The 24,408-nt window shown below is 43.5% G+C and overlaps 1 protein-coding gene across 3 annotated transcripts in view; it reads left to right on the forward strand.

Annotated features, from left to right (window-relative positions):
* The first annotated feature begins 361 nt into the window (after positions 1–361).
* SWAP70 (switching B cell complex subunit SWAP70) overlaps positions 362–24,408 on the forward strand; it is a 41,698-nt gene continuing 17,651 nt past the window's right edge. For 2 of the 3 annotated variants that reach the window (XM_049820118.1, XM_049820121.1), the window contains exons 1-3: positions 362–526; positions 8,931–9,071; positions 15,360–15,533. In XM_049820118.1, coding sequence (XP_049676075.1) covers positions 428–526; positions 8,931–9,071; positions 15,360–15,533 — 414 coding nt within the window. In that variant the 5' untranslated portion in view covers positions 362–427. Of the gene's footprint in view, positions 527–1,395; positions 1,706–8,930; positions 9,072–15,359; positions 15,534–24,408 lie in introns of those variants that run through there. The other variant, XM_049820119.1, reaches the window with a different exon arrangement.

Raw genomic sequence — 24,408 nt, forward strand, 5'->3', positions numbered from 1 at the left:
GTTACTCCGGCTTGAGCTTCCGTCGCTCCAGCTGTAGGCAGCCCTTCGCTGCGAGCTGCTGCCTGAAGTTCTTGGGGCTGGAAGAGTCTACGGCGACGGTTCCTTTTCGCTGTGGGAGCGTGTCCTCCTGTGAAAACCCGACGGCGGGGGGGGCCGGGGCGCGCAGCCAGCCGCGGCGGGGGCCGGCTCTGCCGAGGTCGGGACCCCGCGGCGAGCCCCGCCGCACCTGGCGCGGCCCCGGCCCCCGCTGCCCTCGGCCCTCGCCGCGGAGGCGGCTCCCGGGGCGGCGCCTGCGGAGCCGGGCGAGGCCGGGCTCCCGCCCCCGGGGCGGGCGCGGCGGCGGCGGCGGCGGGGCCGGGGCCGGGGCCGGGCGAGGCGAAGGCAGAGCGGCCGCGGGAGCGCGGCAGCGGCAGCCGGCGGGCCGGCCATGGTGGGCCTCAAGGAGGAGCTGCTGAAGTCCATCTGGCACGCCTTCACCGCCCTCGACCTCGACCGCAGCGGGAAGGTCTCCAAGTCCCAGCTGAAGGCAAGTGGGGCGGCCCGGCCCGGCCCGGCCCGGCCGCGGGGGCGGCGAGCCCAGGGGACGCGCCGTGGGGCCGGGGCCCGCCGTGGGCGTGGGGGGCCGCGGCGCGGGCCTGGGCCGGCCCCGCCGACCGCCTCCGCAGCGGGCCTGGGGGTGCCGGCCCCGGGGCTCTGCCCGAGGCGGTCACGCCCGGGGCTGGACGAGGGGACGCGGCCTCTCGGTTTCGAAGCTCGCGTGGGGGCCGCGAATTACGTTTTCCCCGCCGAGGCTGGCGTCCGTCGCACGGCAGCGACAGCGGCCGTGGCTCCGGGATGCCTCCGGCCGGCCGGAGGCTGCCTGGGCCCTTCCTCGCCCTCGAGGAGGATTACTTTCGCTCCCCCCGGGGAAGCGCTTTGTCCTCCCCGAGGTGCCAGCGCACGAACCCTTGCTGTGCTCCTGGTCCGCTCTCAGCTGCGTGTCCCCGGTACCCTTTCTGGCCAGAATCTTTTGTGGGGTAGCCACGAGGTTCCGTCTATAGGGGTTGGCTGCATCCAAGTGAAATTCACAGCTTGCCAAGGGGAGAGCGGGGTTCCACAGTGCTCTCTTATTTGGGTATAAACAGGAGAATTAGTCAAGGGGCTCCGACTGTGCCATTCTTTCCTTAGCTTATATGCTGAAGTAACGTTTGTGCTCTTAAAAGAGCTCTCGGGCAGCTTGCTGAATCCGATCCCATCTTGGCCCCGCTTTATGGGACCGTCTTGGCCTGGGAATAATAGCGGGAATCTGGCTAAATAAATATTTTGAATAAGAACGCAACACCTGTTGACATTTGAGACTGTGGGTCCTTGTACCGAGTGCTGGAGTTGTGTCAGCTGCAACAATTAGCTGAAGTTTGTGCCCTTTGTGGGATTAACTTCGCAAGCGAGAGTGGCCGTGCCGCGGGTGGTATTTCCAAGCGTGGTCAGTAGCTAATGGACTTTGTTTTCAGCATTACGTAATAAGTGTCCACAACATGCAACGTGCTGCAAGCAGCCTGTTCCTCTTCTCCTTTTCTTCCCTCGGAGTGATCAGGCTGTGAGATACAGCCTAACTTCAGCCAGAAGTGACTGTGGGGCAGGAGTTGGGCAAGAGGCTAGACCTGACCGTGACCTCAAGCTGAAAACGTGCGCAGGTCCCAGGTCTTCTACAGGCGGTGTCATGAAAGTGAGTATTTGTGTTGCAGGACTAACTGAAGTAGGTTGCAGAGAGGCATTTTTTTGTTGTCCTGCTTTTTAAAGGAATCCTGTTTTCCTGTCACGCGACCACACCTTGTGTGCGCTGCCGCAATTTGTGTGCTCAGTGCAGTCACCCGGGAGGTGTGTCTGCAGCACGTGTCGGTGTGCCGGTCGGCGAAGAAGCTGTCGTGGTCACACAGGTGCTGGGCTGAATAAATGGCTAAAGAAGCAGCCGGGGTGCTTGTAGGCTTGTACAGCTTGCTCTGATGGAGCAAGGTAAAAAAATAAAAAGGAAATAAAAAAGGAATAGGAAAGGAATAAAAAACTTGTCCCCTTGTTACCTATCAAACATCTTCCTAAACAGTTTTGATGTTTCACGCTGTCTATCTGTGAGAGAGAAGGGATGAAAAAAAAAGTGGGTCTTTGTGGATCTGTGCAGTTTTGTCTGTGATACAAAGACTCCTGAGGGAAGTGTCAACTGTGGGATTTGTGAATGCAGAACCAAGTCTGAAATGAGGTTGCTGCCTTCTCCTGTGGCTACTGAGAATTAGTTTTCAGGAAACACAAGAAAGGGTAGAGAGTGTTCTTCTGTAGGCTTTTTGTGGCGAATGATGACTGTGCCGTCAAACTGATAGTCCTACTAGGGAGGAAAGGTGTGTTTTATGGCAGTAGCCCCATATTGGTGCAACAGAAAGGGTAGGCAGGACAGCAAAACAAGTTCCTGTCTGATTGATTTAGGGCTATGTTGTACTAAGAAGGTATTTCACAATAAAGTATTTCTCATCCACATTACCATGAGGAAGATACAGCACCTCTATTAAACGGAGAGATGAAGCTTGCTGATAAATGGGTTAGTAGAGAGCAGTGGCATTAGAAAAATATGTTTAATAATTTAGTGAAAGTCCTGTTATAAAAAAAAAATAAATTAGTAAAGATCTGTTTGTGTTCTGAGAACAGCATGCAGCGCTGTAACTTGCTGAACTCTTCCCTTCTCAATAAGAAAACTTAATGACAATGCATCTTTGAATTGTATAATCCAGTATAAGGTATTGCCATCATGTTGCAGAGAAGGTCTTAAGTGTAACATGTTGGTTGTTAGAGAGTGATTTCTAGTTTTTCTGCCTAGAAATGATCTTTGAGCCTTCCATAAAAATAAATCATTTTCATTAAATACTATGAGAAAAATTAATGTGTGTTAGGTTGCTAAAGCCCTACTGTGGAGGGTTTGCATTGCACATTGTTTTTAATACATCTAGAGCAAAAGGATGGAGGTGAGTGAGTTGCATCTGTTTTGTAGTCTGGAGAAACCGCAAACACTTGGAGGAAAAACTAGGACTTGCTTGAAATAGTAAGGATTTCATGAGATGTCTTTTATTCATTTGTATCTTTTGTATGTGGTCTGAGCTGCTGAGACAAGTGACAGTCAAATCAGCCCTCTCTGTAATTTTGAATGTTACCTTCTTCCAGTATGCACTGATTTTTTTTTTTTTTTCCTAATCAGTAACCTTCAGAAGTTCTACTGTTATGCTGCCTGCAGATCTTACCCTTTTTTCTACAACAGCAGAATCATTTGTGTATTCTGTTCTTAAATTAGGCCTTTAAGTATAGACACAACTGTTATTTTGTTAGTGTGTTTCAGCACTTTCAAACACTGATACAGCAAGGCTACAGTGTAAGTTTTGTGTATGCAGTTATAGCTGCTGTTGTGGTTCGAGCACAAGCTATGTGCAAATACTTGTTTTCCTATATTTAAATCCAATTTAATTTTTCTTGTAATCTGCAATTTTAAAATTGACTTATTTTTAAAGTTTCTGTAATGTGCCAACATTCAATCTGCTTTTCATCCAGATCTTGAAACACTGGTTTTAAACATAGTTACGCTTAGCAGCCAACAATACTCCTTGTAGTATGTGTATATGATTGGATCTTGGAACGAATATATACCAATTAGTTTTTACACTCTCTGAAAGTGCTTCCTTACATTGCTTTGTGATTGGTCTCTGCTTAGGCAACGGGGTTATTTGGCTGTTCTTGTTTTGTTTTGGGTGCTACCACTGGGGTGGATTTGCAAAGTCTTGAGTTCCTGGCGTGGTATCTGCAGGACATGGATGTTGAGTACCTTTTGAAAATATGGTCTCGTTCAGGCCCATAATACGTGGGTGACCAAAGTTACTAGTCAGGCTTAGAAAATTTAAACTGGTCTTAAATTGTATCTGGGATGTAACAGGATTATTATACCTTTTATCTTTATTTTGCCTTTTTCCTAAATGGGAAGTCAGTAGCTGGTGGGAAGAGGAAGAATGGTGTAATCGGGGGCAAGAGGGATGGTCGGAATGGAGAGGAAGACCTCAAACAATGTAGCAAGGCCCTGGAAAGGTTGAGAGCCCGTGACGAGTGGGCAGGACCCCAGACGGACAATTGACTTTGTACAACATTGAAGGATGGTAGGAAATTAGTCATTATGACTCACTATGAGAGAGTTGTACTCTGACGTTATTAACGGAGCTCAGAAGCATTTGTATTAGGGTAGCCGTCAGGAATCATGTCGGTAAGGTGCGAGGGGAGGGATGCCCCTCTTCCAGAAGAGCTGGCAAACCGAGGCAGCGTGTAGACTAAAAGGGGGGGGGCGGGACCCATTAGGAAACAACGGGGCCATGGTGCTGTGCTTGAGAGGAGCAGCTGCCAGTGGATCAGCAGCCTGTTTAACCTTTGTCTTTGAGGTTTTGTCACCTGGTTTCGAGGAAGATGTAGAAGAAAGGTGCAGTAGATGGAGGATGTTTACTGGGAGCTCTTCCTAAGGGCTGGGAGCCGCACGGCAGAAAAGCAATTCCCTTGGCAACCGGACAGATGCAAGCTGGCACCAGTATGTGACTGGGTGCCGGAGGGATGTGCTGATAATGAAGGCGGGTGGAAGTGTGAGGTCGTCGAAAATGGTGACAAGGGGTCTGTGAGTGCCCAAGTGAGAAGGGAGCAAATGAGGGAATGGAGAGGTGTTGCGGGTGAAGGGCGCTTGCATCAGGAACCTCAGCCGGGCTTGAATACGCTCGTCTGACTGGGAAAGAGGTTGCTGCACTAATCCCGATGTTAAATAATGAGACTCCGAATGGAGCGTTCGCTACTGGAGTGGGTAAGGAAGCTGTACTTCAGAGATGCTGTGATGCAAGAAACTGTATGCTTAGACGTACCCTTGTTGAAAAGACTTTGTGCCTGTGACAAGGGGCATATATGGTGCTGGTTTCCACACTGGTCAAAAAAGGAAAAGGGAATGTACTTGTGAGTAGCCTTATTTTGGCTGGCTAGCTGCTGACATGGATGTCAGGGAGAGATGAGCCAAGAATGTCTTGGAATGAATTCACATGAAGCCACTGAATGGAGCTGTCGGGATCTGCGATGCCAACATTTTAAAATCTTAAGAAGAGAGGGGGGAGGGAGAAGACCCTCCTGAAAGATGGAAAAGAAAAAGAAAAAAGTACTGAAGAAATGGACAATAGCCGCTGTAGGATTAGTCTGCCCTGTTAATGCTCCTACTATCATCTGGGCCAAATTTTTGTTGCTGAGCAATAAGTAGTCTAGCAGATCTTCCTTTCCCCTTTAGAAACGCAGATCACTTTTATGGACTAGGTTAAATGGAGCTACTCAGATGGTAACAATTCAACATGTGCTTTAAGTTTTGGAAGATCAGCGTTTTGGAAAATGGGAGCTCAGAGGGGAGGCAGCTGTGGTGGAGTAGAGCTGGGCTGGAGATCTACACTCCAGGTAAAGCAGCATGAGACTGGCCATAAATAAAGTAAATCCAAAGTCCATAATGACCTTTGGTGTTCAGCTTGCTTGTTTCATATGGTTATTTACATTTAGAGCAGAACATCTTCAGTATTCCCTGGGCAACACTAGGCATCTTTCTTACAAAACTTTTAATTGAAAATGGAAGAATTGTGCCAAGAGTGCACTGGTTTTGTGGACCCTTTGCAGACCGCTTGTACTGTCTCACGGACTACAGTTTGGGGACCACTGCTGTACCCCTTTGCTGCAGCGCGGAGATCAATCTCTGGGCTGAGGTAGGAGTTGGCTCTGGCGTGAAGGTAGATTGTTAAACATGGCATCCAGAGCATATTAAGTGGTGAAAGAAAAAGCTGCTTAGCAACCCTGTGGGCACAGGGGGAATAATCCTTACTGGTGCAAAACTTCCTCGTGGTTGACAGAGCTTCTGCAAGGCAAAGCGATTTTTCATACCCCAATTAACCTAGTACTCGGCTAGATTTTTTTTTTTTTTTTAATTGATCATTAAAATAGAGTATATCATGGTCCAGATAATGTGTTTTGAGAGAACAAAACAAAACGAGACCTCGGTGCAGAATTTTTCAGGCTTACCCTGCAACTGAAGAATTCAGCTGGCACTTGGCCGTGTTAGAGAATGGCAGGCTTTGGCAGGTGCTGAGGAATTTCCTGAGTTATGAAAAGAGAGCACTGGGCACAGGAGAGATGGCAGATAAGGCAGATCTTACAAAATGATTGAAAGTGGAATTCTTTCCTGGTAAATTAGTTGCTTGATGTAGAAAACCACCTAGGTTTCTGACAACCCAAGCACAGCAAGAAGGCCAAAAATAGGGAGAAGAGAAACATGTAGAAAGGACAGGATGAGAAAGTCTTTTGTTGAGACTTTTAAGTTCTATTGGTAACAAGTTTAAATCAGTTATTCTTTTAGAATATTTTTATTAGCTGAGTATTTTTTTTAGTTATAGTATTAGCAACTACAGTCTGGTTGGAAAACTGAGCTCATCTTCAAGAATCCCGCAGTCTTCTATAAATAACAACATAAGCCTTAAATAGAAGGGGAAACATGCATGATAGTATGTTTCCCCTCCCCATATGTAAATCACATGGACTCAAATACTTGATTCAATGTGGTGGTTAAAAATGAGGGTGGATTGAAGGGAGATACACTGTTGATGGAGGGTAGTGTGAAATGTGGTAACTTCTAAATACTATTTTGCTACTTTGGGAAATACAGCTTTTGTTGTAATATGGTTAATGCTACTGTTTTTAAGCTTCTGCACCTGGTTAGTTCCAGTGGCTTAATCATAGATTCATTTAGGTTGGAAAAGACCTTCAAGATCGAGTCCAACTATCATCCATGCCCACTAGACCATGTTCTGGAGTACCCCATCTACTCGCTTTTTGAATACCTCCAGGGATGGTGACTCCACCACTTCCCTGGGCAGCCCATTCCAATGTGTGACAACCCTCTCAGTAAAGAAATTTTTCCTAATATCTAACCTAAATCTCCCTTGCCGCAACTTGAGGCCATTTCCTCTCGTCCTATCTCCAGCCACCTGACAGAAGAGACCAGCACCCACCTCACTACACCCCCCCTTCAGGCAGTTGTAGAGAGCGATAAGGTCTCCCCTCAGCCTCCTCTTCTCCAGGCTAAACAGCCCCAGCTCCCTCAGCCGCTCCTCATACGACTTGTGCTCCAGGCCCCTCACCAACTTGGCTGCCCTCTTCTGAACATGCTCCAGCATCTAAATGTCTTTCCTGTAGTGAGGGGCCCAAATGTTAGCATATGGCAATTAAAATATGTATTTCTCATGTGTGTGCTTTTCTAAAAGGAAGTGTAGCTTCAGAGGTACGTAGAGAGGAATTCTCCTCTGAACTGGACTTGCATCTTGGGCTTTGTAGGATTTTATGCAAACTTTCTCTTAGACTCTGCATGTCTCCTTATCATACATAAGAACAGCAAATGTACATTATTTTTTTGAGTGGGGGAAGCCCAGACATTTTACGTGTGTGGCATGGGTTTGATTTCCTAGGCTTTGACGACTTCAGACTTTCACTTCTTGTTTTCCAGCTACCCCATCTTGACCACTTCATGTCTACTCACCTAAATAGACCCGCTTATAAATTTTCTGCACATTTTTTTTACTGCTTTCTCTTTGCATCATATGGGTCTAATTTTTTTTTTTAATTTTATGCTGCGCAGTGAAAAAGTAAAACGTGCACCAAAATTCAGCTGCAGTCTGTGCCATCTAGTTGTTGATTTAAAAAAAAAACCAAACCACAAGCAGCATGCCTTTTCAAAAGATGCAGTCTGTTTTACTTCTGCCTAATTTTGTTTTACCTGCATTTTTTGCCTTTGGTACTTAGTTACATTTTTTCAATGCAGACCATTCCTGGCATGTGAAGTTAAGTCCTCACCCCAGTTCCTGTAGCCGGTACATGGTCTTCAGAGGGTTAACTCTGTGTCATGCCAAGGGGAGAGGGCTCCCAAGTGACAGCGTGTTTATAAGACCCAGTGGGCAGCGTGTTACGGGACTGACCTGACTCGAGACACTGTGAACAACGAAAGGGATGGTGCTTCACCTTTCTTAGGAAAGTGCTGGTGGCACAGGAGCCGCTGCTAGGCTCTGAGGCATTAGTTTGTGCTTGCAAAACTCAGCCTAAGTTGAAGAAGTTGAGATGCATTGGCTACCGGTTAGTTTTTGATAATTCAGTACTTCCTTAAAACTGATCAAGCATGTAGCCTCTTCTTGAAGGTCGTTTCTCAAGAACAGACATGAGTGCTGGTGGGTGTTAAGCTCTTGACATAATGCATGCAAATACCTTTTTAAAATAAAAATTTGCGAAGCACACCTAAACCCTTCCCCTTTCTGTAACATTGCTTTTCCTTTGCCAAATGAAACATGAGGTGAATGTTGAGAAGCAACCCAAAAGCAAGCAGATGGGAGAAATCCATAGTTAATGCTTTAATTTGAGTGGTCATTTCTTTGTAAACTAAGGGTACATATTGAGTTGTTTTCTTTGTTACTTGTTTTCACCAGATAGTAAATATTTCTAATTTTGAAGGCTAGGTGTTTGTGGTTGTTTTCCATAGCTATCTAATTTCAATCTGTGTTTCTGCATGCCCCTCCTGGTTTTCAAATGCATAAGTGTATGTGTACAAAGGGTAGCTTCTGTAGCTGTGTTTGCCCTTCTGTAGGAATGGACCCATCTGTGATCGCATTGCTTCTGTAAACGTGCAACTGTCTGAAGTCACTGAATCCTCGAAGACAACTTTTTTAGTTACGTTTTTGTTTTTGATAAAAATCCGCGGGGCAGAACTTGTGCTGACACGAAAGTGTCACTTTGCACGTAGTTTTGCGAATCACAGGTCTGCTGCGGAGGGAATACAGCGTGGTTAAGGCCGACAGCAATGTCACTGATTTCTCTTATGTCCTTAGGTCCTTTCTCACAACTTGTGCACAGTGTTAAATGTTCCCCATGATCCAGTGGCCTTGGAAGAGCACTTTAGGGACGATGATGAAGGACCAGTTTCCAATCAGGGCTACATGCCTTATCTAAACAAATTTATCTTGGAGAAGGTAAGTTTTGAATTCTTGTGTTCTGTTTTTCCCTTTATTGGGTTTTGTATTAGAGTGTCTTTACAGTACACTAATGCTTGCAGGAAGCATGCTGGTGTGAAGACGCTCTGGTTGTGAGTGTGCCTGTGTCGGGTCGTGATGGGGCGGGTGCTCTGGAGAGCCCGCATCTTAAAATGGAAGGGTGTACTGTTCTCTACTTCTCTTTTCTCTCCTTGGTTTCTATTTCCTGTTACATCTGGTCATTGTCTAAACTGTGTTAATGTAGAACCATGTTCATATTAATAAAGCACCTCAGCTTGAATTTATTTGAAAGTGTCTTGGAGCTACAGATTGTCCCACTTTATACTATGGCTATAACAGAATATTATAATAGACTCCTTTGCAAACAAGAAGGGCAAAAATATCTTTACTGTCTATTCACAAGGTATTTTAATAAATAGATCCCTTCAAATAGTTACTGTGAGTGACGTTAGGGAATGTTGTTAAGTTTCGTCTTGCAAGTTCTTTCCTTTCGCGTCTGAGCACTCTTCAGTCTTTTGTTGTGCCTTGTTTTGGGGGGAAGCTCAGGAAAGCCAGCCGGGTTTCCCTTACTCTCCTCTCCATCTTGTTCTAAGGTAGGTAGTCACTGGGCTTCAAAGTAAAAACAAAAACTATCTTCCTGCTTTTTTTCTGACAACTTCTGTTGAGATACTGCTCTAGACAGTAATAACTAGCCCATGTGATTGTGCAAACATGTGAGCTTCAATACCACTGACTTCTCATATGCTTGGGGGCTGGCCCCAGAAACCCTCAAACTTTGATGTTGTGGCTGCAGAGGTACCTAGATGCTTGCTTCCTTTTATAAAGTTAAGAAGTCCTGAACTGTCATGCTGCTAAAAAGTCCAATGCAGCAATTGCAGATTATGCAAACTCTTTAGCCTGATTTGCTGATTTTTTGCTGCTGCTTTAATCAACATTTAATACTGGTGGAAAATGTTTTTTGTATATATATATAAAGTACAGTCTGGCAGCTTGGAAGCAGTAGAAGCTTCTTATATCTAGCTAAGACTTAGCAGCTCCTCTGCTTCTCTAGTCTGTGTTGCTCTCATACTCAGTAATAGTGTCCTGTTTTATGTGTGGGATCTGTTGGCTGTTAATATGCATAAAGGTACCTGCTTAATGTCTTGGTTGTTTGATGCTGAAGAATCTTGCTTTGTCCCTGAGAAGTTTGTGATCTCATTTCTGCTTCGTGTTGGCTGTCTGAGCTCCTTTAAGATTCAGTGGAGACCAAGCAGTTTGTATACAAATTCTCGGGAAAAAGAAAAGGCCTTACTTTATTTTGACCAGAGGATTACAGTAGTAGAGTCTGAACCACAGCAGGCTTTGTTAATACCATTTGTAGGCAGTAGCAAGCCATTAAGTGGGGGGAAAAAAAAAAAAAAAGAGTTCGAAGGCTTTTTAAAATATAAATGTGCTTTTTTGTTAAAGGGTGTTTATAGGAAGAATAGTTACAGAAATGAGGAGCAATTGCATTTAAATTACAATTTGAAAATGAAAGACCTGGCTATGTAAGCAAGTTGGTGTGAATTCGCAGTGTTTAGGTACTTTGGGACACCTTGTTGCCCCATGGTAAAAACAAAGAAGCTGCCTTGCTTTCTCCTGAAAGGAAAGAGCATGACTGCCTGTAGTTTCTTGTTTTGTTTTATTCATACACTGATCTGGCTTCCAATAATTGCCTGATACACCCATACCATTAGTTCGTCTTAAAAGATGAAATTGTTAAGGAACAGGATTAAATTATTGGTAACTTCATGTTATTTAATCCTGACTAAATGCTTGTAAATGGTTTGGATATGTACTATTAAAAATTAGTGAAATTTTTTTAGACAGAAGGTTATCTTTGTGGACTGGAAAAATCTTGGTTGTGACATCTCATCTTTTAGAGTTGACTTTACATCAGTGCCAAAAGACAACATGCAGTGGGATGAAGTCACTGGTTCATAGCGCATCTCCTTTGTTTAAAAAAAACAAGTGAAAAAAGCAAACAAGAAGCCCCTTCTTTTTTTCATTCTTCCAAGGCGTAATCTGTTCTTTTAGATGGGGTGATTGTAGAACAAATGCTATGAATTTATGCTAGTAAGTAAAGTTCCTAAAGAAGGATTGGTGCTTTACACCCCGAAATACAGAGGAAGATCTCTCAGTTTCCAGTCATACATCTTTTGGTGAATTAATTGATTTGAGCAAGAGCAGCCTGCTCAAGATAGGTTTTTTTTTGATCTCAAGATACTTTGCTTTAAAACATCAGTAAAATATTTAAAGAATGAATCCTTAGATTTCTTTTAAAACAGATATGTAACTGTGACTTATCATTTTATTGAGAGGACTTTGTAACCTTTTGAAATAACTTCTGTTGTACTCTTAAAGGCAGTTGCAGCTGTTTATATTTTTTAGTGCTGGCTTACCCTGTGTTACCCTTCAATAAAGCCTCTTTATATAGAACCAAGGAATCATCAAGAAAGGCACAAGCTGGTAGTTTAATGAGGCAAATTGGTTGCAACTAATTTCCTTTATCCAAATAGGGAATTTGAATAAACAGTTTGAATAATTAGTATTGCCTAGTTGATGATTTCTGGTATTGTGCTGCATGTTACTTAGCAGATAGATATATCTAGGATTTTCTTGCATCTGAAGCAAAATTTATTCTTGTTCTCTAAGCGTCCCTTTCGGGAGGGAGCTGTCACTTGCCAATAGAATGTCTTCATAATTTGTTTTACTTGGTTTCATAACCATATTTTAGCATGTTCCATTATTTACAATGTATGTCTTTTAATACCAATTGAAAATATTTGCTTTTCAATGATGGTGATGATGGTATTTTACAACATGCCTTATTTATAGCAAGGAAGAGTGATAATGGGGGGGGGAGACAAAGAAGGACATTGTTCTAAACCAGAGGTTATCTCATCTTCCAGACAACTTAGTGAATGTTAGTTACACTACCAATGCTTGTTATATTTGTGGAACTGATCTGCTCACTGGTACTTCAAACAAATAATTTCTGTATTTCCTTTTTTTTTTTAGAGTTATTTGGTAAGATAGTGGTGATGTTAAATTATATTTTGCATATTAGTAGAAATAAAAGATCTAGAAAATTCTATGGGTTTTGCTGCATTTTTCTTTTGATTATTTTGTGAAACTTCTTAGAAAGGGAAGGTAGGTGTCTTTCATCGAACGTGTTTTTACCTCTATGAGTTTAAGCGGTTTTAAGGTTGGAGGGGTCAGTTCATTTGCATGTTTCATCATTTGGACAGATTCACAAATAAAAGTAATAGCTGCCGTAGAGTTAATAGTGTGGAGTAGTGTAGAAGTTTCCAAATGAAATGGTGACTTCAAATAATTTGTATAAATTGTGAAGTACAGTTAAAAGCATGTAGTAGTGCACAGGAAAAATCTCTTGTACAAGGATTTATTAATTAATTAAGCAATGGAATTGTGTGATATTCACACAGGTTGCAAGCAGGATGAGTATTCTGGCCAAGTAGAATTGAAATACTGGTTTCTCAGCAGTGTCATAAATTTCTTGTTTTAGTTTCACTTCAAGATGATTTCAGTGTAGGATTCATAGTAGAGTCTCACTGTAATTAAAGAAGTTTTGGGGAATTCTCGTTAGATTTAAATACCAGGGTAGGCTGACCCAATCTATTTTATAAATATGTGTTTTGTTCATGTCATGAAAAAACAATGCATATATGGGTTTATGACTGGGTTTTTTACCATCAGTTCCTCCTGTTTGAAAAGTTTCTACTTTTGTGGTTTAACTAAGTTAGAAGTACTTTTGCAAGTAAGTTCAACTATAACTTTAGAAACTATTCAAATATTTCTAATTTTTGAAACTATGCTTAGAAATGATCTGTCATAAATCCAGAGAGATTATTCATTCAGAGTAATTATTAGGTAGCAACCTACAGCGGAGTGTTGCCAGGCAAGGAAGCTGAAGTAGCATGGAGTTAGCTCTAAAGCAATTTGGATTTAGTGGGATTTTCACCTTCCTTCCCCTCCCACACCATGCAAATGTACTTGTAGAACATAGGTACCAGGAATAGTTGGCATTGCTACATGAAATTGCTGAGGGAAATTTTTGTTCTTCCTTAAAGAGAACTATTTGGTTCCATCCCCAACTCCCAATATCCCCAGAAAAGCAATTTTGTGATTATATCCTTTATTTAACAGCCAGCCTGATAATTTAGGAAGAAAAACCCCAAAGATGTGAATCAGAGTTATTTTGGAAAGCTGGATCCTGTGTGCTCCTCTGATTATTGTTCCTGAATAATTCCTAAACAGTGTCTCTGCTCTGGATGACATGTGCGCCCCATGAAGTCCATTTCAGAATCAAGTCTGGATTCTGCAAAAAGGACTTTTATGTCTAAAGTGGGACTGCTGGCACAGCACAGCCTAGTGCCCTGCGGCAAAATGCCCCTGAAACCTCCTGCTTGGCTGCTGCCTGACCCTGGTGGCAGTAACATGCTGTAGGTGACTTGGGTTTTGACACAGGTTTCTGAGGCGCACGCAGTCCGACTTTGCTACGTGAGCAGAAGCCACGAAAATTTTCCTTTGCCCCGGCCAGGGCCCGTGCCTTCCTCCACCCGTCTCCCTGTGGTCGTTGATTGCTGCTGTGCTTTAAAACACGAGCTGCTCGTAGAGCAACCCACCTTGTTTGTAGTGCTTAGAGCCCTTGCCAGGCGGTGGCTATAGGAAAGGAGATTTCCTACCCTGGCGGCATCTTCCTGGGGAGTAGCATAACCGTTAGGACATTTCCAAGGTGGAATTGCTCATCATCTGGGTGGGCGAAGCTGGTTTAGACAAGAAGTCAAGCTTCACTGGGCAGGGAGGACAGACAGGAAAAAACAGAGGCAAAAGTAGCCAAGGGATGAGGCGCTGGCAAATTGAAGGAAGAAGGAAACCTGGCTTCTAGCCCTTCTTCCAAAGGGTGTTCGTTCGCTTAGCTGGTGTTTCATTTGAGACCCATGTTTCTTGTGCGGACAACCAGGATGCTGAGCTTGTGGCTATAGCAGCGATAGCTCCTACAGCTTCCATCTGCTTCAAAGGACAGCTGTAGCCTGGCATCGTCACTTACATTGGTGGCCTGCTCTGCAAGCATGCAAACTCTATGGCTTTCTTTCGTAGTCTCACTTTTAGTCCTGGAAACTGTACTGTAAAGTGCTGCTTTTTTTTTTTTTTTTTTCCTTCTTTTTTCCTCCACCCACCCCAGTTCACTTCCTTAGTCTATCTTTGACTTAGCCACTGTGGCTCACCCTCCACTGTATCTGACCGCTTACCAGACTGGATAGGAAATCATACAGTTTGCAGTGGTGTCCTTGAAGATGCATGGTTTGGCCTATCATTAAGAAAACGTCGCTGAACATTGCTGGTGGTGTTACCGCCAGAGGTACAAGAGCCTGTTTCTTAGACTTGCCTTCTCTCTGGACTTCCATTGCGGTGCAGAACACGCCTTTATCAGTTACATGTTGGCAAAGAAATAGCATTGCTAAGCTGTAGGGAGATAAATAGGTTTAATCTCTAACATAAATGAGGGTTTAAAAAGAAAATAGAGGAAATGAAAGCTTTTGCATATGTAAATAATTCACAGATGGGTATGTACAGTTGCTAGGTATGATAAAGGATAATGAAAACAAGAGGAATTTTTTTATCAGTAAGGTGAAGATTTGCAAATCTGAGAAAAAGGAAAGGTTTTAAGTGGATTAGCATTAGAGAAAAAAATGATTACATGTTTATGAATATACTACAAGAGTTACATTTGAGTAACATGAAGGAGAAAAACATATTAAAGGTCTTTCCCAGCTGTTGTTCCAATATCGCTTTTAGCATATCCACGTGTAGTTTTGGCTATATTGGCTTCCAAATTTGCTATATAAAATCTCAGTAATGCAGCGCAATAGAAGGGCAGGCAGTTGGAACTAAGACAGTTATGAAGATGGTTCGGAAGCTGAAGCTAATGTGCTAGAGGAAACACAGAATGCAGTGTAGCCTCCTCACATGAAGCCAGGGTGTTATTAACTTCACCAGAAATTGGAGGTTGGATGTAGATTTTGCTGGAAGAAATTCCTTAGTTGACCCCATGCAGGAAATCAGTCTAGGTTGCTATGGTGTTCTTTTGGGGCCTTGGCATTTCTTGCAAACTAGAATTTTCTCTGTGCTTTTTGTGTGACTTAGCCTGTTAAACTTTGTCTGTCTGTTATTCTGTGCCATTTCTGCATATTAATTTTTTTTTGTTCAATTTCTTCACTTTAGGTTCAAGGAAACTTTGACAAAGTTGAATTCAATAGGATGTGCTGGACTCTCTGTGCTAAAAAGAACCTCTCTAGAAGTCCTTTGCTGATCAGTGATGAAGATGCATTTAAAGTGTGGGTTATTTTTAACTTCTTATCAGAGGACAAATACCCTTTAATCATTGTACCTGAGGAGGTAAGAAACAAAATCTTAAGCTGTTTAACACCAGTTTGCTTAATGTCGCAGTTGAACTATGTTAATGTTTGCTACTCTCTAGAGATTTAAGATAAAATAATTATTTAATATAAAAATTTTATTCCCCTCCTTTAATAATGTAAGGCCTTGGGTGCTTTTCTTTGTCTTCCAGGGTGCATATGCGGGGATTCCCACAGGATACTTTAGATATTGATGGCTGTGCGCGTCTGTCATTTAAACAGCCTGGATTAAATGGGACCCGCTGCTTGCACCCCAGTAAACAGCCTATTTTGCTTTTTGTAAGGACTGACTGGTGCTGGGGAGACTAGCTCCAGTACCAGCATTTGGAGCTGTTGAGGTTCTCACTTCACTCATGAGTAGTGCACGTATGTGATCTTTCATCACTGCACTTGCTTATGGAATTAAAATTTTGCACAGTAGTACATCAGTGTGATGCTGAAAAAAAATTCTTCCCTCTGCTCTGTGTTACTGTGACTTGCAAGATGAGTCTTCAGTCTCATGTCACCCTCCTGATGAAAAGGAGAAGTATGAACTTTTCTGATGGTGTCCATGTCTGATCAAAAGCAGCCACCACCTGAACACTCTTGCTTGAAATGGTTGAAGGAATAATACCAGAGAGATCTCTATACTTGAAGTTCATGAACAAGTATGGGCAACGCTCAAATAGGTATTTTAACCCCAAAGCAAGATTTTGGTATCTCTGCTATTCTCCCCTTGGGGAGGGGCGAGGGAAGAAGCACAAAGATCAGAACTGTAGGCATAAATAATCTCTTGCAAAACTATATACAGAAATCCCAGTGGTTTGCAGTTCAGTGCTGGAACACTGATTAATAAATACTTGCAAATTGTTAACAGTGAGGGATCAAACCAGTCTGATTTACGTGCCACTGTGACATAACTGTTGGACTCCAAGCTGTTGTGCCAAACCATAAAGTACAGATAACTCCCCTATCAAAATAAACTGCTTGGTTTTGCCTTATCTCTCACCGTTGAGCAGGACACTTTGAATCTGTACAGTGTTTCTGATTTTGCCAGACTGGTGATGACAGAGCCCTACCTGGCGTGCTCTATTCCCGTGAGAAACAGGACAGTATTCTTGCTTGCTTTCCTCTTTTTTCTGTGAGCTCTGGGAGACAGGGATCCTGGTTATACGGAGGAGGACCTAAGATAGCTCCTTTCTTAACGGTGCCAGATTTGGCTTTGGTAGAATGTCAGAGCTACTAATAAATGTCAAGACTGGGACACAAATCCGCATCTCTGGTTTGTCATTGTGTTCCCCACTGCGCAGCCTGGCTTACCTGAAGGTAGATATTTCACATCTCCTTATTTGTTGGCGTGGTTAAAAGCTTCAGACCTGCCAGCTCTGGGACATCAGCATTGCTCACTTGCTCCCCCTCCACCAGCCAAGCCCCCAGATTCATGCTGCCTTCTGTAGCTGATGCTGGGTAATGGCAACGTGTCCATTTGTTGGCGGACGAGCTGCGGAGTTGGCTCTGAGCCCAAAAAGAAGTTTTCCGTATTTCATAGCTGTTGCTGTTTGCTTTCCTTCCCATCCTTAATGTCCAGGGTTAACCTGTGTTGCTCTTCTACTTGGATTATTTTTAAAATTCTTAGGGCGGGTCTGTGTCTGCATCTCCTTGATTATGGCAACATTTAAATTGTGCAATACTGTTTAAAGAAAGCTTATAGAGCCTGACAAAGAAAGGCTGCTCTGTTCTTATCATATACAATGCCTGTATTCACTCTGACCTTTTGCCTTAGACCACACAGGTAATGTAATCAGCCGGTGGAGGAATGCTGTCTGTGGAACGCCCTCCTTTTCTGGTTTGCGTTCTACCTCCTCGGGTTCTCTGTGCTTCTGGAAAATTCCACATTTGTTCATTTACCCTTTTACACAAAATTCAAAAGTAAAGGTGCAAAGTTACAATTTCAGTCAGTTTTACTTCTTCTCTGTGTGACCTTCCATACCTGCCTTTTAAGTTTTTATGTCTGGGTTTTTTAAAGTTAAATCTAAACTCCAGATTTGCAAAGCATTTTTTTTGTACAAACTTATAGTTGTTGTCTTAGTGCTGAGAATTTCTACCTGAAAATATCGCTTTTCAGTATTATTGAAAAATGATACTGGTACCTAGCAAAGATATTTTTCTTTCCATTTACTTTTCAGGCCTCTTGAGTTCATAATAAAGCTTGATTATATATTTAGTCTTCACCACTTTATATTGCATCCTTTCATTTAATTACAAAATGGCTTGCACATCATGTATGAAGTGAGGGGATTTTTGCAAAGTGAAGAACAGAAGAGAGGGTGATGGAAGCATCACTGTTCTGTGATGTTTATGTTTTGGTGAGAGCAATGCAAACCTCTCACGTGACTATAGCTTCCAGCCAGGGAGCAACCTTTCCTTCCCTCCCTGTCTGTTGCTCTTATCGCTGGCTGAGAATATTGCGACACAGAATTTACTGCAGTTTCTGGCTTGGAGTCCTTTGTGTGGGATCCAGCTGTTTCCCCTCCTCCCTCCCTTCCACCTCATAGGCTTTTGGGTTTCAGAGATTTTGTTTCCCCTTTATAAGTAACTAGGAAACTTGCCTCATATTTCCAGGTTGTAAGGGTGATCCCTTGAAGATTTTTGCATCCCATCTTGTGGATGGGAAGATTAAATAGAGAGAATGTCTTAAGTTTTCAGTGTATGTGTTGATACAACTTCATGTGGCCATGAGGATGCCTTTTCCTCCTCCCTGGAGGAGCTCCACTTTGAGACCTGCTTGGGGGTCTGATTTTCCTTTTTTTTTTTTTTTTTTTTTTTTAAATGAGGTAAGTAGTTTCTGCACTCATTTGAACTATTTCATATCTGGAAAACTCTCCTGCTTGCGTGCAGTTTCACCTTTGTGCTGCACTGACTAAAGATTGAGGCTGCTGTCCTTCCTTCTTGCCCATATTGTGTACTTTTGGACTAGTGCTGCTGTGCTAGGTCTTTCGTATTAGACAGCTAATAGTGGTGGGGCTGTTACCCCCATCTGCAAAATGTTAAGTCTTGATTCCCTGCCCAGGTGTTGAACAGGCAGCAAATTGGAAATAGCTACAGCTCAACCAGAGAAGGGAAAACAGGCTGCTCTGGAAAGGTTTCAGAGATGCAGGATGAGGAAAGCTTTAGAAAGAGCAAAGTGAGGAAAGCAGTTACAAAGAGGGAATTTGAAAGCAGTAGAGAGGTGACAAAAGGGCCAGAAGTTGCTTGTTTAGCAGAGGCCGGACAGAAAGCCGGAGGCAGAGTCTGGCCCGTGCTCCTCACCTGCTGCGGAAAGAGAGATGGCAGCCCTGCACTTGAGGGAAATAAGGTTAGTGAAATCCAGCGTGGGGAAGGGCTTTGGTTGGGGTGTGCGCTTTTGGGGTGCGACCTCAAGCTTGAGAGGATCCTTCTGTTACGGGGAGAAGTCACAGAGAGACGGGAGCTGGTGGCTGTACAGGGCACTGGGACTCAGCTGGTAACGGCCTTGGGCTCCAGCGTTGCTTCTGCTGGCTACTGGTGGGCAGCCGAGAGCGGTTAGGAGAGTTGGAAAGGAGCAGAGATCCGTGAACGTCTATTTTGCAAAGGTGCTCATCTCCCAGGAAAATGCAAAATGGTATCAAACCTGAAGGCTCCCTCCCCTTTCAAGTGAGAAGCCTTGGTATGCACAAAGTAGAATGCTTCTGTGAACTGGGTAAATGTGGTATTTCAAAAAGATACACACGGACTGGAGGAAAATGCTGTATTTTGTCTGCTCTAGTTAAAATTAGCCCTGATGGCCGGCTTTCAGAATTAATACAATTCTCGGCTAACAGCAGACTTGCCCCCGGTGCAGGGGCAGAGCTTTACCAAGGAGCTATACTGCTAATGCGCCCGGAAAGCGGGGCTGGGCGGGAGCTCCTTCCCCTCCCCACAGCTGGTCTGTTCCACTAGATCATACGAGATGCAGACATCCAAGTGTGTCTTTCCTTCAGCTCTCACAGGCGTTACCCCTTCCGTGAGGAGGATAAAATAAAGGGAGGAAAGGTGCAGAGAACTGTAGCCGTAAGAGGAGAACTATTTGTAGTCTGTCATGAGCTTTCCCTACAGCTGACTTCTTAGTTGTTACAGACTCACTTGTGTGCCTTGGTGTTGTTTAACCAGATGTTTTCTGTTTTATAAAAAAGTTTCCAAACACTTCCCCTTTCTTATTTCTGGACATGTGACTCCAGCCTTGGGAATGCTTTATCGCCTGAAAGCTGTGGTATGTGGTTAGCTGTGTTTCTGGGCCATCCTTAACGGTGAAACTCACAGATACGTACACTGCAAGCCGTGTACTCTGTGTGTTGTAATCCAGTGTTCACGCTGACTTGTTTTAAGTAAGCCAAATGTATTTGCTGCCTTTGCTTTTTAAGCCTGGCTTCTTGAAGAAAGATGATTTGTACAGTTATTTTTTGCTTGTCCTCGACACTTCAACTGTATCAACATGTGGCATTTCTAATCCTCCTAGTTAGGACAAAGAGGGTTCAAACCTTGTGTGGCTTTCTGTGCATTTGAAAATGAGGTGATTTTTTTTTTTTAGACTGAGGAGGTGAGAGTCTGAAGCTGTCCAGTGGTGATTCTTGTGGTGGCATTTCTTGCAGAAAAAGGTTTTTTTGTGACTATGTTTGCTTACTTGTTCTGCATTCTAGTATCAGAAACTGCTACAGTGAATGAAATACTGGGAATTGAACCTTGGCCATTCAGAAATAAAATCAAAACTGATACAACTAGGATGAAAGCTGCTTGTGTGGGGTTTTAATTGACCCATGATCTCTACAAGTCGATGATGATGGTTAGAAAGATTTTTAGTCATGACTTGCATCAGTTCTTCCCATTTCCCTACTCTTTTCCTTGATTGCTGCAAAAAATAAGACAGTTTTCAGCTTATGCAGCAGGTTGTCCTTGGGATTTACATGTTTATACATTACGCTGTGTTTTGAGTTGACCTTTCTTATACTACTTAATGCTAATGCAGTTTAAAAATGAACACAGTTCTATTGGTGGAAGGGAAGAAACAAATATCTGACTTCAAAGTAAGTGGTGTTCTGCTGGGATGCAAAAAAGGAATTGATGATGACTGTGGAAGGGGATATGATTGCTTTCATGTCTCTTGCCTAGTAACCTGTGCTTCCACAGAATTTTGTGCAATGTGCATAGACTTTTTTACATCTGCTCTGTTAATACCACAGACCTTATTTGAATAGTATGAACCAGAATAGCCTTGTCTGCTGTGCTCTGCTGGGCATGAAGGCCTCCTTGACATTATTTTTTCATTTTTCATCTTCTGAGAGACCTACTTGTATATCAGAAAAATGTGAAACATCTACGATACTTCATTCCCCATGGAGGATAGTGCCAGGAATACCTGGAAAAGAAAAACAAATAGGTATTGAAACATGGAAAAAGAAAGTGCCCTCTGAAAGGAGATACCAAACAGGCTGCATAGCTCATGTTAAAGGGCCTCTGTTCTTTGTATTATTTTTGCCTTCTCTTGGTAAAATTCTGACTGAAAAGTTTCTGTTGATTTGAGATGGAAGCTGTTTTTCGTACTGTGGAGCCAGTTGGTCCATACTGGTGTATGTGTAGCGTTAGCAACGCCGCCGTGTTTTTACATCCGTATCTGAAAGTAAGGTCCAGTCAGAGTAGCAGCAAACGTTGCCTGCATTTGCTTTTCAACACTCTACTTTTTAGCCACAAGAGGAGGTTATGTTTAAGCCAGTAGACTTAATTTGTCAGTTATTTGCTGAGTTGACATGTCTCTTTGTGGAGGAGGGGAAATGTTGTTTGGTCTCGGAGGTTCCTCATTTGAGCACATAATGAATGGTCTCTTATTTGCTTCCACACTGATCCAACTTATTTCTTTGTATTTACCTCTCACTGTTCCATATTTATACCCCACCACAACTTTCAGTGTTGTAATTGAGCAGAAATGTTAGAGAAAATTTTTCTGGGGAGTCTGGTTAGCCATGTACTTCTCTGAATGCAAGATAAAGCTTGAAATTTTTTTTATTTTAGAAATTAAATTGTAATATGCACAGATCCTTTTTCAGTTAAGAAGAGTTAATGTATTTTAAAATAATGAGATATTTTATGTACTTTAATGGGATTGTAGGATATTTTTGGTCATGTTAGTGACTTGTAGATGGGGTTAGCAGACTTATATGTTTAAATCTGTTCTAATAAAATAAGATAAAATGTGTACAAATTACATTAAGGGAAAGGATATGTTGACTTATTTTTAGTGCATTAACGTGTACTAGCCAAGAGTTTTGCATTGCTTCTTTTCCAGAACATTAGCTTGATATATGTTTTGTTCATATGGCTTGAGCAAAGAAAGTGAAAAAATCTGTTCAGGTATGATTTTTGTGTGTGTATGTCCCTTTGTCTGCAAGTGAGTCCTAGTACTTTGAGATAATTAACCAAAGGAATTTGAGAGCTGCATGCCTCAAGCAGTGTAATAGGTTGTGAAATCTTGGAACAATACATTTTAAAGTTAGAGTTCGTTAAGTTTTAATGATTTTTTTTTTTTTTTAATTACTGTCTATCATTCTGACAGGTATATTATCTACCTAATTAAGCCTCAGTTATTTTAGCTTTCCTTTCAGCCAAAGTACAGGATTGTAGTTCAGAACTGATGCTGCTTGGAGGGACGGAGCTGAGTGGCAGAATGTGTTTTGAACACAGGGGAAAAAAGTTACTCCTGCATTGACGCCAGAGTTCATTTCAGCTCATCAAATCCAGGTTTTAGGGGGTTTGTTCTGAAGCAAGCTTACAGTGCTACTGTTCTTGCATGCTGTGAAGGGCTTTCTAGGGTTGTTTTTTTCTATAAAACTTGTCTGGAGTAGGAAGTAAGCTGCTTCCTGCCTTTAACTGAATGCCGAGGATTTATGGTAGTTGATGCTCAAAAGCCTTGGACTGGTTTTTTAACTTAAGGATTTTGGAGAGTGAAAATCAGCAAAGCATATTTTAAAGATTTTTAAAGAAGTTGGTTACTGAATTTTACAGAAATCTAGTAAAAGTTCCATGTTGGCTGCTTGGGAGGACGTGCTAAAATTTCCTTGCTATCGTGTGAGTGTATGAACTTCAGTGATTCAGCGCTGTGTGTGGAACCACTGCGAAGCACAGTTTTATGGCTTGTTCTGGTGAATAGTCTGAATGTGCGCAGCGGTGGACGTCGCAGAGCGGACCCCGTGCCGCCTGCTGCGTTCCTCAGATGGCGGACGGGCACAGCACAGAGCTGAAAGTCGTCTTTGCTGGCTGCCGTAAACCTTGTACCCTGTGTTAATTGCACCTGTCTACAGGTGAATGCCACTGTTGCAGAGGCCTCCGTTCAGATCGTATCTTTGCTTGTAAGAATGGCATGAGGAGCTAAAAGTACTTAAACGCCTTGCTTGGTGAAGCTGAAAGGAAAAGAACGCTCTTCACAACTTCTGTACCCACCCTGGAGGTGTATGCTGTGCCTGGCTAGCCTGTCTTCTCGTAAGACAATCTTGACGAGGAGGAGACGAGAGCCAGATCTTAGGTGCTTCCTGCTCATTCGACAGAGCAGGAGCTTTCCTCTAGACGGTGCAGCAGCTTTAAGTAGCTTTTCCATTTTGCTGTAGCATTAGTCCATGTGCTACTGGAGTAGGGGCTGTAAGACTAAGCTGAAATAAGAAGAAAAGCCCACCCGTCCGTAGGATGAATTTGGTAATTTACTGCATTGCCAGATGAGCGTGTTCAGTTACACACTTGTGTGTTTCTTGATCATAGTTGTGAGGGAAAGGAAGGGATTTGCCTGTACCTGTTGCAAGAGAGAGAAGCAGCAGCCACAAAATTGGTATGTGCTGCATCAAAAACCTTGGGGCCTGGGAGTCCTTGTGGTGAAATGTTTTGGGGAAAACCCACCTCTTTACTTCTTTGTACTTGCAAATCTCCTAGGTAGATGCTGCTGGGGGCTCAAAAGCCTATTAGACCAGCTGAAAGGTGACTCTGAGGTGTAGCTGGAAAGTTAATTTATTCTGCGGTGAAACATCGTCTGGCGCTCTCAGCCAGGGTTTTTCTTACCTGTAGGAGAAATTACATTGCGTTTTCAAGCAGTGTGGAGACACAAACCTCTGTTTTGCTGGAGAGGCGAACCAGCATTGATGTTTAGAAAAATGAAGTCCTAGGAATCATTTGATTTCCACCACTTTTCAATGAGGCACGTTCACACTGTACACCTTGCTCAGTTTTGATAACGGGATTCAGACTCCTGAGTTTCTTAGCGTTTCCAAAACCGCACCTAAAATAGGTAAACTGAAAGTGGAGCAGACTGTTGTGAACGACTAAGCTTCAGAGAAGCAGCACTTGAGGAAATCCATGTCACTTCCACGTGCACAGGGAGAACCCGAAAGGATGGTGTTGCTTTCCCCCCCCCACCTCCACGGGGCAGCGTGCAGCTCCCACCCTGTCGCATCCCGCATGCCTGTCGAGAAGCACGGCAGCCAGGATGAGTCCTCGCCTGCAGCTTTGTGGACCGACCTACTGGGAGGTGGGTCTGTGCTGGCTTTGCGGTGGCTGCAGAGAAAGGCCAGCCCTTGGGAGAGCTGGTGCCGCCGCATCCCTGCGGTGGGCTGGTGCAGGAGGGTGCTCCGGTGCGGGGGTACCGAGCACCCTCTCCCCAGGCTTCCCCCCTAGGGAGGGTGCCGGCGGCTTTACTGTCTGCCTTGGCTGGTTGTCGAAGGCGGTTGTGTTCCCTGCAAAGCTGGTGAGGACACGCAGTGAGCCTTACTCAAAATAGCAGAAGGCCCCGTTCGCTTGGTCTGTCTTCAAAACTGGGTTAAATGCTGTAATTGGTATCCTGTGACTTC

Source organism: Accipiter gentilis, chromosome 17, assembly GCF_929443795.1.
Source record: "Accipiter gentilis chromosome 17, bAccGen1.1, whole genome shotgun sequence".
NCBI classification, from domain to species: domain Eukaryota; kingdom Metazoa; phylum Chordata; class Aves; order Accipitriformes; family Accipitridae; genus Astur; species Astur gentilis.